Source organism: Amblyomma mixtum, chromosome 6 (assembly GCF_055824585.1).
Source record: "Amblyomma mixtum isolate Tamu chromosome 6, ASM5582458v1, whole genome shotgun sequence".
NCBI classification, from domain to species: Eukaryota; Metazoa; Arthropoda; class Arachnida; order Ixodida; family Ixodidae; genus Amblyomma; species Amblyomma mixtum.
In genome coordinates, this window is record NC_143017.1 from 106,304,067 (window position 1) to 106,319,567 (window position 15,501).

The window sequence follows — 15,501 nt, forward strand, 5'->3', positions numbered from 1 at the left end:
TTTTTTTTTTTCCCTTGTTATCATGTCCCTGTACCACACTGACTAATCCTTTTATCTGAGTTTTGCAGGTTCACCCAGCGCTTCCCCCCCCCTCCCGTCGCAGCCCCTTCAAAGCCCTTTGTTCATTGCATACCACCCGGATATAGGTTGTTGCACTATTGTAGCCTAGCGAATGATGATTCACCTCCCTCCCCTTCCTGACACGCATCCCCTCCCACACCACTTTCCTTCCCCACCCCCGGGGCCTTCCTCCTCGGAGCGAAGGCCCTATATAATCCCTGCCGATGATGAACGCTTTGCCCAGACGAAGACAAGTCCCCTTGTCGAAACGTTGGCTCTAGCAAACTGAGGTTTTCCCCTCCCTTGTTCATTTTGTGATCGAATAGGGAAAGGTGTTAGGCAGGGAGACACGATCTCGCCTACGCTATTCACCGTCTGTTTACAGGAGGTATTCCGGGCCTGAAATGGGAACAGTTGGGGATAAGAGTTAATGGAGAATACCTAAGTAATCTGCGATTTGCTGATGACATTGCCTTGCTAAGTCACTCAGGACATGAACTGCAGAGCATGATAAATGAGTTAGACAGGCAGAGCAGAACGGTGGGGCTAAAAATTAACATGCAGAAAACAAAGTAATATTCAACAGTCTAGCAAGGGAACAGCAGTTCGCAATTGGTGTTGAGGTGCTGGAAGTAGTATGGGAATATGTCTATTTAGGGCAGGTAGTAACAGCTGATGGGGATCATGAGAGGGAAATAACTAGGAGAATAAGAATGGGGTGGAGCGCATATGGCAGATTCTCTCAGATCATGAATGGCTGTTTACCAATATCCTTCAAGAGAAAAGTATACAACAGCTGTATCTTACCGGTTCTCACCTACGGGGCGGAAACGTAGAGGCTAACACAGAGGGTTCAGCTTAAGTTAAGGACAACGCAGCGAGCTACGGAAAGAAAAATGATAGGTGTAACGTTAAAAGATCGGAAGCGGGCGGAGTAAGTGAGAGAACAAACGCGGGTTAATGACATCCTAGTCGAAATCAAGGTGATGAAGTGGGCTTGGGCAGGGCATGTAATACGAACGCAAGATAACTGCTGGTCCTTAAGGGTAACAGAGTGGATTCCAAGAGAAGGCAAGCGTAGCGGGGGACGGGAGAAATTTAGATGGGCGGTTGAGATTAAGAAATTTGCGGGAATGCGGTGGCCGCCACTAGCGAAGGACAGGGTTAATTGGAGAGCCATGGGAGAGGCCTTTGCCCTGCAGTGGGCGTATTTAGGCTGATGATGATGATGATGATGATGGAGAGACCACGCGTAGAATTTCACAGGGAGGAGTCCGCAGCAACACTTTATTTAACGTTGCATTGATTCTTCTGGCGAGTGAACTACCAGCTGCCGTCCACATCAGTGCATATTCTGATCACATTTCCATCCTGGCTTCTGCTTCGACAAACCCATAAATACGTGCGAGATTGCAACGCGCTGTATCATCTACATCAATATACCTGCGGCGTCGAGGTTTGCTTATAGCAGCAGTAGAATGTGATATGGTCGCACCACGCGCAGATGTGTCTTCCGCTACCCGATAACACTACCAGGAGCTGAGATATCTTATGTCTCTTATCAGAGATTCTTGGGCATTATCACTGACCATGGTCTGTAATGGTGGAGGCACATTGATATGCTGAAGAAAAAACTACTTTTTGTCTTGTTCTTCGCATCGTAGCACGCATCAAATGTAGTCCAACGGAGCGCTTCTTACTAATACTTTACTAGGCTCTGTTCGTAGGGTACAGCTTTCTATTAGTCACTAATATGAGCACTTTATGCTTGCTGATGTAAGCGTTAAATTACAGGCACTCAAGGAATGCCTTGCATTGCCACGGTGCACCTGTAACAAAAGCATGACTGTGAAAGCATGTGTGTGCCCATTATCGATATACTTCTCACACGAACCACTTCGTGTGTGTTTGCATTAATCTACCCGCCACCATTGTCACCCGCTGACGATGATTCTGAATGAGCGGCAGGACAGCAGCTGCGCGTGTCAATATTCACATTTCTCTTCTCACCACAGCGTAACCCACCACGACCCTTTTTTCTTCCTCTTCCCTTACCCACTGCAGAGTAGCAGGCCAAATATTCATCTTTGCGGCCGACCACCTTGCCTTCCAATCATTAAACTTAACTATCTCTCTCTGTCTCTGAATGAAAGTTTGAACGACCACCTTTTTAAGGCGGGTATGATAGGCGTAATCTGAGGAGACCGGAAGCACGCTGAGTGATTGAGGAAACAAAGACAGGTTATTGACATCCTAGTCGAAATCAAGAGGAAGAAATGGGCTTGTGCAGGGTATGTACTGCGAAGGCACGATAACCGCTGGTCTTTAAAGGTAACGGAGTGGATTCAAAGAGAAGACAACCATAGCAGGGGACGGCAGAAAATTAGATGGGCGGATGAAATGAAGAAGTTTTCGGGAAAACGTTGGCCGCAGCTGGCAATTGAGAGGGTTATTTGGGGAGACATGGTAGAGGTCTTTGTTTTGCTGTCAGCGTAGTCAGGCTGATGGTGATGATAATGACTTGCCCACGTATTTTTGGGGTCATTGTTCAGAATGTGGTTGCTCACCAGCGCTTGCAGAACCATTGGCATAACACAACACTGTCATCAACAGAAAATAGATTGTAATTACCGACCAAAATTCGCGTACTTGACTTCGATTATGTTACTAATCCTTCCGACGGGATCCTAGATATTTGCTCTTGCCATGAAGCTCCTGATAAAGCAAACATTATACGTCCTTTCTGTTTAACATATGACACGAATTTTGCATGATTTCTGTTTTTGTTGTTGCTCGTATTTTATTGTTTTGTTTGGGAGGTATATGTAGTTAGTCAGAAACATGAAAATAAAGAGTTACACGTAGTAGCTAATGTTCTGTGTTTCCCTTTGTATGTATGTTGGTCGATGTCTGTTTGCGCACTGTACTAACGCGAGCAGAGGTTTAGGCGACACGTTTCTCGTGAAAAGTTCACTGTAGGTCAGCCACTAGACCCAGTCGCATGGTATTGTTACCAGCGTTTAGAGCATGCACGTATTTCAGGCGACTGGATTGCATGACGGCGCTGAAATAATTTTTTCCTGCACACTAGCGTACCGTAAGCTTTTGATCGCGGCAGTATATGCCAGACAGAAAAGCCGACTGTTCTTTCTGGTAGGCGGCCCTATCCAGCTCGGACCTGGAGGCACAGCGGCCCCTGGTCCAGAGAGCACGGGCAGCGGCGGCGGCCAATGGCGTCTCCGAAACAGGGAATGCGACCCAGCGCAATGACCTTCCCCCCCCCCCCCTTTCCCAGATCAGTACAGTGATATAATAATTGTTTTCCCCTCCTCCCGCCCCGCCGTGCGACGCCAGGCGAGAGCGTTCACAAATAGAACCATTATCTTGGTATCACGTTCAACTTTCCACATGGCTTTTCTCTTTGCAGAACGGGTGGAATATCCGGAAAAAAGATATTTTAATAATCGCTCCTACACACTTTTCGAAAGGTCATTCATGGACAATAGTCTTCTACAACAACCTCGGTGTGCAAAGGTAAGTCAGCTGGCCCCGACTATACCAGGAGCAGAGAACGAGCGACAGGCCTGGATCGTTAGAATATGTTAGTGCTTGTTAGAGTCTACTCCCTTTTCCTTTTTGAAATTTCTGATTGGCATAAATGAATCAACGTCATTCCCATCGCTAAACTTTTTTGTTCAGTCAATCGATCAGTTTATTGTCAACATCAACGGTGTCGAAGAGCCGCAGACAAAGAGCCTCAAGATGGGCTTGACAGTGTTCGCGGCCCCGTATATTACATGACAACATACAGCAAGCGCAGGCACATGATAGTTCATATATGTCATACATACATTCATGCATAGCTTCATACATTTGACAGAGCACTAAAAGCGAATCAATTCAAGAAAAACTGAAGGTGTTACTTAAGCATTCGTTGTCCATAGTTAGTGCACAGGCGCGAAATTTCCCTTCGTTGAAGTTTGAGAGTGTTGCGTGCTGTTACTTTAGGAGATAAGTTCGCGATATTACTGAGAGCGTTGTTTCTTTTATTGCCTGCCTCGTAACCTTTGATTGACATTGTACTGTAAATTTCAGGGACACATATTAGATTCAGTTCTGCAAATATAGGGTGTGTGGCTGTCGTATGGATAATTCATGAATATTCTAACTGCCTTTGTTGGAATCTGTAAAGTTGGGAAATGTTAGTGTTAGTAGCCCATACCTAGTGACAGTAGTGTATATTTGACAGAAATAACGATTTATACACTATGAGCCTGACGCTTTTTGGTAAGCAAGATCGTAGTTTAGAAAGGACACTAGTGACAGTTGAAATTTTTGACATGACAAAATCAGTATGCTCGTTCCATGACATATCCTCAAAGAATACACCAATACATTTGACAACAGGTACAATGAAAATATTTGAATTATTTAATACCTGTGAATCATGTATGTGCACTTCACGGTTCTGGGGTGTGACCAGAACTGCCTTAGTTTTATTAGTACTAATAATAGAGAAGTTGTTTTGGTCCATGATGCTAATGACATAAGGGTGCGATTTGCTTTAGAAAATAGGTCATATGGATTTGATGCACTAGGAGTATAGTAGTGTCGTCAGCGTAGATCACAAAATTCACTGTATTCTGAACAACAGGGTCCCAAGGACACTGCCCTGGGGCACACCTGCGTGAATTTGTTTGAGGTCAGGTATGCAATCATGTACAACCACCTCTTGCTGAACATAACATTGTAGTAACGCGATGAACGGACCACGAAATCCATACTAATTTAGTCTTTATAGGAGCGTGAAATGGTTAGTGTCACCACTTCGCGCACTTTGGCGTGCGTTCTGAAACATCCTTAGAGCATGTGGGGGTAGCGGTCTCGGACTCAAGGGAGATGCCCCCGACTCAGCGTGGCAAGCTCAGCGGAGACCAGCTATCAAGTGACAAGAGGTTTTTGGTCGTTTGGTGCCCAGCTTTTGCCGGTCGCAATCCAGAGAATGGGTCGGAGATAAAGCTTCATAACCAAAACAAAGTTTATGCAGCAATGAGACGATACAGAGGATTTCACAATCACTAGTTGAAACACATACCAAGGGATTAACAAAGCAATGCAACTCGCGCAAAGTTACACCACAATACAAAAGGATATTGCACCAAAAGTGCACTAACACACGAGAGAGGCGAACAAACAAAACACAATGTGTTCACCGAGCGCTCCGACAGTCCGACAACCAGAGGTTCACGACGATGCCGTTCCGCAGACTAGCGCGCTGCCTCGTCAGTCCGTGGCTGAGCGAATGGTGTTATCCCGGGAGTCGAGCGGGCGCTCTTCTCTGAAGCTTAAACGGCGGCTCGATCTCGTCGACAGCAGTCAACGCCCTTCTTACATGGGGATGTTCCACGTCTGTTTGTTCTGCGCGCAAGGCAGGCGCGCACATACACTTAGTATCGGCTGTGCAGTCTCCTTCTCTTTCTCGCGTCGGGCGGGCGTTCCCATTGGTCAAAACGCCGGGAGTGGCTTCGAGGAGCATCGAGAATTTTTCCGGTGCGCCGCTGCCGCTGACGCGCCAGTGAAGAGAGAGAGGGCCTCTACGAGCACACACAAGGCTACACCCTCTCCGTCGGTTTCGAGTAGAAACGTCTCCGACGTTCCGGCACAATCGACGTCATGGCTGACGCAACCCTCGGCGCGTGGCGTCGGCGAGCGGTGGTGGAGGGGGGCAGCTACACGCACAAAGCTAGTCGCTCACCGGGGTTTCCTTCTCCCCTGTTTTACGACGCGCGCCGGCGAGAGCCCTCCGCGCGGCGCTGTTTTCGTTTCTTTTTTCAAAAATGCACATAATTTTGTGACAGTTAGTACGGTCAAAAGCTTTTGAAGAATCGATAAATATGCCTAAGGAACACATTTTGCTTTCGAATGATTCTAATATGATCACATTTTGTGTTAGTAAAGCCGTTTCTGTTGAAATACGTTTGATGAAACCAAATTGTGCTGGTGGAATCAGTGTGTTTTAAAATGAATGAGTACATAGGACTCTGTATTAGCTTCTGTAAGCCTTTAGACAAAATCGGAATTTAGAAATCGGGCTGTAGTTTGAAAGTTATTTTTTTCCCCACCGTTATACAAAACTGTTACTCTGGAGATTTGTAGTTTTTTAAGGAAAGTTGAGTGACTTCGATTGTTCCATCAGACGCTCCTTGATGCACCTTCCTGTTTGACCAATGTAGGATGCACCACACGACAGCGCTATCTCATATACAGCTGAGCTCTCGAAAATACTTAATCTATGGGCATCTTTCGAATAAACTTCAGTTGTAAGTCAGCGCCAGTTTTGTATGTTCCTCTGTTACTGTTCCGAGCATGGCGGAAAGTGTCCCATTAGATGATATGCGGGAAGCGCGTTTGGCGCTTCGCAGGGCCAACGTCAGTTTGCGTGACAAGCATGTAATGATCATTGCCTAGGTTTAGTAAGGAGTTATACCAGTTAGCTGTACCCGCATTCTTGACCAGGCCGGCTCGAGAGTCTCTTGCAGTCATGCTTATCCCCCTTCCCCACCCTAACCTGATCCATTGAAGTTGCTCAAAAGAAGCTGATACCAACCAATTAAGGCTAAGAGAGGGCCTCGCTACCCGAGACTTTCATTCCCTTCTCCATTAAATGACACATCACACATGTCTTGCGTTTCGATGTATCGAAATGCAAAAGTCGCCAGTGTGCTGTGCAGTGTCAGTGCGTGTTAAGATTTCCAGGTGGTGGAAATTATTTCGGAGCCCTCTATTCCGGCACCCTTTAGGGCGTAAGTTCTAATTCGATGGGTACCAACCCCGAGAAAAATCGTCTGTTGTCTGTTTCCTTGTCTGTCCGCAGCTCTCCTAGCGTAACCGCTCCGTCCCGCCGCATTGCACGCTCATCGTCGTCTTCTACGCAGCGAAAATGCGTGCTTTAACATTGATCCTGGTGCTGTAGGGAATTCAACATTTGCTGCCGCGGTGGTTCAGTGGTTATGGCGCTAGGCTGCTGACCTGAAAGACGTGGGTTCGATCCCGGCCGCGGCGGTCGCATTTCGATGGAGGCGAAATGCTAGAGGGCTGTGCACGTCATTGCACGTTAAAGAACCACAGGTGGTTGAAATTACCGGAGCCGTTCACTACGGCGTCCCTCATAGCGTGAGTCGCTCTGGGACGTTAAACCGTATAAAACAAAACCGATAAAACCAAAAACTTCAACATATGAGATTAGCAGGAAAGTGTACGCCGAAACGAACAAAAATCGAAACAGATATTAAATCGACTATACTTGCGCGAAAAATAGGGAAGAGAAGAGACAGGACAGAGCGCTCTGTCCTGTAGTCACGTCTCTTCTCTTGTCTATTTTTCGCGCAAGTTTAATGGATTTAAAGCACAATGAAACCCGCCCAAATGAAAGTACTTACTAAACAGGGAGAAAGGGGTAATGCTATGGAAATTACAATCAAATTTTATATCAACACAGTTAAATTCAACCAACGTTTCCAAATTCGTATGATGCCCACTGCGCTTCGGCAGTGCGGTGGCTAACATATACAACATGGTATCGGCACTCAAGAACTACTCAGATATTGCGAGAATCAATAACCCAATAAGTTGGGACTTCAAGGTGTCGCTGTCGCACTAACGCTAGTAACCGCAGCTTTAGGTTGTGAACCAGGCAGAAGCGACAGCAAAACTCAATGGGCTCCTGTAATGAGTGCCCAACTAATTTCGATTTACTCTGTGCATAAACCATTTTTTCACTCACTCCCAAGTAGGCCACCAGCCAATACTTGATCAGAACGATGCCATGGCATGTTTGAAATATTAAAAATGTGAAATTATGGCGTCATGTTATATTTCCATTTGTAGGAACCTTTTTATGTCTCGCTTTGTGTAACCTTGGAAGGCCATGCATTAAAAACTTCGGATATGGCTATGAATCTCCAGGGTTTCGTCCTAAGCAGAAGTGTAAAGAACTCGGAGATTTATCATAAGAAAGGTGGTTATACAATAATTTTTTAGGTAACTTTGACAATTTCGAAGTGCCGAAGGTTGGTCAAACTGCGTGGAAACAGCCATGTGTTTCAGTAAATCGAAGCAAAATTCAAAACTTCTCTATCCTCTGCAAATGCAGCATTCCGACACACAAATTTTGGCGGTTCGGCCTTCAGGGTTAGCTTCTGTACAATTTTATCTTTCAGCTGACTTTCGAAATCAGCTTTGCGTTGATAAATGTGTTGAGAAAAAAACGTTACTCGAAATACGCTAACAGTTCCCGTACCGATGTTAGCAAAAATGAAAATTATTCACATTTTTACGCTCTGTGTCACATTTGATACCACCGACTTTACGGCGTTAAAGAAAGCTCTTTGCCTGGAGACTTAGCTTTCGAGTTTAGGACCACATGAATATTCTGTGCCTTTGAGCTTGGTCTTTGAGCACTAATAATGTCCACTTCTCTTTTCCTGTTTTTTTTTCTTTCAGCAAAAGATACGGTTTTTCTTTTGGTGAGTTCAACTTGCATCGTGAAAATTATGCTACACTTTTAGCAGACACGGAGTGGAAGGGCGAGTTCACGGTTGAGAGAAAAGAATGGGACATAAAGAGGAAAAAAGTGAGCGCTCCAGTTCAAGGCTTCCATGTTCTCCAATTGAAGCGCGTCTCTGATGGCTCCCTTGAGGTAAGTTTGCCAAGGATTACAGACTTAATGAGTGTCGCAGTGCAATTATGTCGTACCATTTATCCGCTGAAGCACTTTTTATGACACTGCCTATCTGTTATCACCGCAAATTCTGTCGAATTATGAACAGAGTTGTATAACACGGACTCCGAGACTGGGTACTCACAAAACACCCGCGTAGAGGGCGCCGACTGGACGGCCGACAGGGTAAACCTTGAGGGTATGCATGAAATCAGTTTCTATTTTTTTTATCTGTGCCGACAGAATGCATTAACTTTTGCAATTGAGGAGCTAGATGTCAGGGAGCGGGCAAAGCTTAAGTCAATTCCAGGGGCTCTGAAGTAGCTAGGGAACTTGTAGAACCAGGAAATGCACCGACCACGTTTTGCGAGCAGGAAATTCTTGCTAACATGAACCACGATGTAAAAAAAAAGCCTTCTATACATCACAAACCAAGATTTAAATGCAGGAATGTATTCTTTGTCTACATCTTCACCCCATCGTGTATTCTCATTTAAAAAGCAACCCCTAGTTCAAAGCTAGGATGACGTTCATTTCAGCTTCTCTTTAATGTTGTGCCAACAAAACACTTTGCAGCGCTGACGTGCGTTGCGGCATGCGTGTAAGATTCGAATGTAGAAAAAAATTAACCCACTATTTACTTCATTAAACTAAAGGCGACATAGGTGCGCTAGCACAGTCACTTTGCTTTTGTATCTTCGTTAATCTTGGTGATTGTGTTGACGGGATAAAATCGGAGGTTAGAATAGGGCGATCAGTTTTATTGATGTGGAGGAAATGCGAAAAATGCGCCCTTTCGGCTCGGCTGAAGTAGTAATGGGAAGCACATCAGAGCCTTTGGGTATATCAAAGTATTTCGTTTTACAAGGTTTTTTTTTTGTTATACGTGAGTCTTTTGTAGCTATCACATCTCCCCGAGAAGATGAAAGGTGAGATTTTCCTCTCTATTTTGCCACCTCTCAACTGTAGCAGGTGACTCTTCGGTTCACTAGAGCTAAGTGCTTCGCTATCGAAAAAGCCGTCTTCTCTGGGTATGAAGCCTCCAAGAACAAATAAACAAAATACTTTACGGCCATGAATGTGTTTGGAAGCAGGGGCGGCGTGAACGGATTCGCTTTGTGGGACAATGCGTTAGTCCACTGCATTAACGGAAAGGGACTAACTGATGGCCTCTCGGAAACTGACTTCAGACTCGGAGCTTTGTGAATTTCCGCTTTCTTTTTCTTTCTTCTTTACCCTGCCCCCCCCCCCCCCTTTCCCCGTTGGAAAGTTGTAGAGGCAAAAAGAAACGAAGAAGGCGTACCTCAGCAAAGGCGAAGAAGTGCAAGAGAGTGAGAGAATAGCATACGGAAGGAATGGCCACCGGTCCAGGGGTTTCATGTGTGTCTAGAGCTACAATATACATGTATACGCAGCCATATACACACTTATATGCCTGTGCAGGTCCCCACCTACCCACCGTGGCATGTGGACCCCCTACCAGACAAGATAGACAAATGATCTTTTCGTGAATGTGGACTTGAGGCCTTGCGCATTTTTTTTTTTAAAAAGGAACTTTGGCATCCGCGGAAACCGTCAATGTGGACAGTGCAGTTGGTGTATGCCCAATGCCACGGGCACGTGGACGCCCCTATGAACCATGCTCACAGCATGCTCTCAGCATGCTCCTTCTGGGGCGAACCAAGAAAACATTACCGTGACCTCTTGTTACGTTCTGCCTTTATTCTGCTTTCGCTCGTTTGCCGTGTCACTTTCGAAGCGTGTCATGCCCCCTTTCAGATGTGGATAGACGGGGAGATACTGCACGAAAAAGGCAAAATTAAACACGATAAACTGCAAACTTTCCAAGTTTTATACGCCGACCACGCAGACAAAAGTGATTTCATATTCTGGGAAATTCACTACCGGCCAACAAACCTAACCACTGACTGCGGTGTAAGTAACAGCAATAAATATCTACATAGAGGCATTGGGCTTCATTTCAGGGAGCTAGCTTGTGATCTGTTTCTGCTTTTATTAAGCTCCTGCTGCGAGGCGTGCATAATTTCAGTGGTTGACGCCCTTTCGATCGCAGTGGGGCCATCTCTTCTTTCCGCCATTAGATCGCCGCGTTAGTGTAGAACCGAAGATCGCTCCCACCGTACTTATGTGCGCAGCTCTTACTTGCCAGTTACCACTGCAATAAACTACGAAGTTTCTGAGAAAGCTGTATAGCCTGCCTCTTAGCCGTACGGCTGCGCTCGGGTGGTGTCAATGAGTAATTACTCCCTTATTACAAATCTACTCCACCTTGGGGGATTCCCCTAAACATCTGACCAACTGCAATAAACTACCTGCAAAAACAGTTTCCGAGAAAAATTACGGCGATTTTATGAGCAAGCCGTGCCCAGCAGTTCTGGGGAAAACCATTTTTCAACGGGAATGAGTTTAAGAACGCATTCATGTATTGCAAGACTTAACTGCAACAATCAATAAATCCGCAGATCTCCCTTCGGCAGGCTTGCATGTTTTTGCTATTAACTTTTTTGCCATCGACAAAATCGTTCTGCATTGGTTTTCTGAGGCTGTGTTATCTTCTCGATGGGATCGGCGGAATGACTTAAAAAAAAAAAAAACTTTGTTTCGAATCGGAGGAACGTACCATTGCCTTCAATACGTCAATAATAGTACCTTACAGTATTCAAATGTTCAAAATTTTGTCCAAGAATGGTGGACATGTGAAGTCCTTTGCACATGCAGACTCTTAATAGACTATTGGTTTGGTTTAGTTTATGGGGTTTAATGTCCCAAAGCGACTAAGGCTATGAGAGACGCCGTAGTGGAGGGCTCCGGAAATTTCGACCACCTGGGGTTCTTTAACGTGCACTGACATCGCACAGTACACGGGCCTCGAATTTCTCCTCCAAAGAAATTCAACCGCCGCGGTCGGGATCGAACCCGCGTCTTTCGGGCCAGCGGCCGAGGACCATAGCCACTGAGCCACCGCGGCGGCTATTAATAGACTATTGTCATAATTGTAACCTTATTTCCTGTTCTTGTTCGTAGCATTATTTTCTACTTCCTCGTGTGTAAGTTTCCTGCTCCCCTTTCTGTCCAGTCGTATCCTCATTTTAATAGTGCGCGTGTTTTTCGTGTGTTTTACTGTTTCAAGATGAAATTTAGGTTTCTTTTTTGACAGCAGGTTCTTACAGAAGCGTGTGGCTGAGTAATTTAGTACACAAGGTGGTCCCCAATCGAAGCTGCCATGCGGAGCTCCTAGTGCAAAATGCCTATTAAAAAAAAGGAAAAAAAATACACTGTTATAATTAAAATTCATGAAGATCAAACATCTGCCACAGCAATGATAGGTTATCCAAATTAATAAGAAAAAAAAACAGTGCAACAACGTAGTTTAAACTTTGTAACACAATTGTTTTGATGCTATTAAAGAGACAGTGAGGAGAGCTCTGTTAATATCTTTTTTGTAGCAAAATCCGATATTTCGGCACTTCTTGGCTTTGTTGCCACTTGGCCGGCAGCGAAAGATGCATTTATTTCTAAGAAATCTGGATTCGAATTCGAAAAAGTTTTTCCCGCCGCTGATTCAAACTTGGGACTCTCTTATGACGACGCAGGACTAAGTGACGTGAAACATGACGTGCACATGACGTAGCGCAGACTCCGTGATTTCTGGCGGCTAGCGGTGTGGCCTAGCATCAGCCGAAATGAAAGGCACCGCCGGCCGCACGTTGAAGGCATCTATCGGCTATTGCGGCCGTCGCTACCGTCGCTTCGTTTACGTTTGCACCGGCGTTTTGCGAGCCTTACGATGGATCCCGTTCTCGAAGTCGTCAACGAAGTTCTCGCAAATAGACACCTTCAGCATACCGTGTACCATGTTACCGTTAGCGGAGTACCGGCAGCCCGCCTACTGCCGGTGAGAAGGCTCTGACTGGTCCCGATGCTGCAGGCGCGCGAGTAGCTGCCGGATACGTGGTGCCATCTGGCGACGTCAAGGAGATTTGCGCATGCGTTGGCTGTGCGCGGGCTCCCGGAACTCAGGTACCGTTAACGGGAACATGGTACACGGTATGCTAAAAGTGTCTAATAACTTCGGCCTGCACTTCAGCGACCTCAGCCCCAAAGAGCGCCATGTAGTTGGAAGTTGACGGGTACAACCGGGAACGTTTCGCCGGCCGAGCGTACGAAGACTCAAGGTGCTCTTTACACTGCAAACTGCCTTGGTTGATCATTGAAAATCGTGCCATCATAGTTTTCATCGACCGTGACGATCATCTGACCAACCTTAACAGGCTCCTTCAAAAGTTAACTAGCATTTGGAGCGGCACTTGGAGTTCCTCTGCTGTTCCGAGCTTGTAAATCGAGGCGCGTCAGAAACACGCGGGCATGCACAACGCATAGACGCGAAGCGCCATGATATACCGAAACTCATCTGGCCGGCTTTGGCGCCGCTAAGTACTGATTTTCTTCGCTCACAACATTCAGGTTGTCTTTTGTCGGTCTTGCATGTGTGATAGAAGGGCACTATTGGTTTCAAAACAAAGCTTACTTCAGTGTTCAACCGCGCAGCCTTCGTTTGTCAGCCTCTGTGATTCGTGGCATCTCCTGTCCCAGTGTTGTTAGAACCATTGCTTCTAGAAACACTGTCTTGTCCTATGACGTCATCACGCTTGTACTTGCGAATTTCGCTTGTGGCGGCGATACCTGTATTTCGGTCCTTGCTCTTTTCTACGTTACAAGAGCTTTGTTATCAGTATGAGTGGCGTTTTTGTAATCAACAGCGGGTAATTTATCGATACAACCAACTTCAATTTCTCCTCGGTGTCCCTTTAAATGAAAGCCTCAATGAGTGAACTGATTAGGGCATGCAGGTAGTGGATACCGAAATGTTAGGGCTGTAAACAAAACAATCTGCTTGCTGTAATTAGCGCTCACTTTTGGAAGCAGCAATTGCCATTGTGCGAAAATCAAGCCATATTATTGCTATTGAGGCAAGATGAGGGAAGTGCAGTACTTACAATGTCTCCGTTTATTTATTTTATTTATTACAATACCTTCAGGGCCCCAGTGGGGCGTTACAGAAGGGAGTGGATAAAAAAGTAAAGACAATGCAGCAAAATGAAAACAAAAAGTAAATGGAAAATGTAATGTAATACAGCCAGGAATGAAAAAACGTAAGCTTGAACAAAATACAAATGAGATTACGTAAGAAAACAGCCTAGTCAAACACATAGTTTTCCACGGCATTTTTAAATAAACAGGTGTCAGAAATGTCGGCAACCAAGGTGGGCAGGTGGTTCCAATCGCTCGCCGTCTTGGGTATAAACGAGTTAAAATATGCATTGCTTCGGCAGTATGGAATGCGTAGCTTGTGGCGATGATCCATGCCAGGTGATATCAATGATGGTTCAGATAGAAGATCCCATTTACGAGCACTAAAGAGGAGAAGGAGGACGAGAAACTTTTATTAGCAAACTAAACTGTGCACCCCACTTCTTAGCCGATCCCCCTGTGTGGGCATGCGCCATTGTAAGAGGTCAACAAAAACAACATCAACGTAAACTGTGCTCGTCTTATTCAGTGGAGCCCTCAGTCCAGGGCTCCACATGCCGCCAGAGCAGCTGTCGCTGGTCTTGCGGGTTAGTGCAGGTCAGAACGGTCTCAAGAAGTGCTCTCAGTCCATGACCCCATTTTGGACCCCTATTTTCTCGTCACTGAAGGTTGTCGAAATTAATTTTAATTGAGCGAGACTCATTAAAGAAAGGATATGAATGTTGCGGTTTAGGGGAGCAGCTGAAGTAGTGAATCGGGAAAGGCATGTATTCTAATTCCACGTTCATGTGCAGCAAGTTCGATGCCTGTGAATAAATGCAAAAAAGTGCGCGCAGTATATGTGGCTGAAAGTAATGGCCTGACCTAGAAACCCGGATAGCGAAACCGACTTTTTTGAATGATGATTGAGTCTCTATGTCAACTTTGTAATATTCGTCGACTCTGATACTAAAGAATCTGGTACATTTATAAAACGGGATGACATGCTATCTAAATAAACCGGAGTAACATTAATAAGCTCTCAGAAAACGGGATGATATGGTCATCCAAATAAGCCGGAGTAACGTTAAGTGCTCAGGGATGGGAATGGAAAAACCTGAGTTTTTTTTTAGGATTTATTTCAAGCTGATTATTCGACACGAAGTAATTACAATTTGAAGTCCAGCATTCAAGGTAGTAATTAGACAATTTATGTTTCAATCGCTAGTAAACAGTATGGAATCATCAGATCTATGTCTAATATGCAGTTAGACTTGGTAAAACAGCCAGGCTAACTACTAACGTACATTAAGAAAATTAGCGGACCTGAGATAGAAAGTATGGCTAAGCAAAATTTTACTGTAATCGCAGCTGTGGACGTCAGATTTACTGGTGTTGCCTATATCAATGGCGCCGAGAATAGTCTTCCGAAAATGTATAGTCTTTGTCAAAAGTAACCAGGCTGCACGTTTTTCTTCTCAGTCGTATCTATTATGGCAGCTCTCAAGCTCTAAATCTATGTATGGTAAGAAGAACCCCTGTTCTCACCTTCAAAGAACTTTTTGATCTTTAGGGAAGCCGTGAGGGCTCTGTTATACGAATGATCAGCAAACCATGGACCCTGGTTACCTTTGACAAAGACTGTACGTACTTTAAGATGATGAACTGGAGCTCCGCACGTAAAATCAGGG

General features: G+C 45.3%; 1 protein-coding gene across 1 annotated transcript in view; it reads left to right on the forward strand.

The window, feature by feature from the left end:
• The window catches only part of LOC149339929 (uncharacterized), a 42,896-nt gene that overhangs the window by 6,240 nt on the left and 21,155 nt on the right, over positions 1-15,501 (forward strand). Inside the window, exons 2-4 of the mRNA XM_089548637.1 lie at positions 3,488-3,594; positions 8,563-8,758; positions 10,559-10,714. Coding sequence (XP_089404763.1) covers positions 3,488-3,594; positions 8,563-8,758; positions 10,559-10,714 — 459 coding nt within the window. The remainder of the gene's footprint in view (positions 1-3,487; positions 3,595-8,562; positions 8,759-10,558; positions 10,715-15,501) is intronic.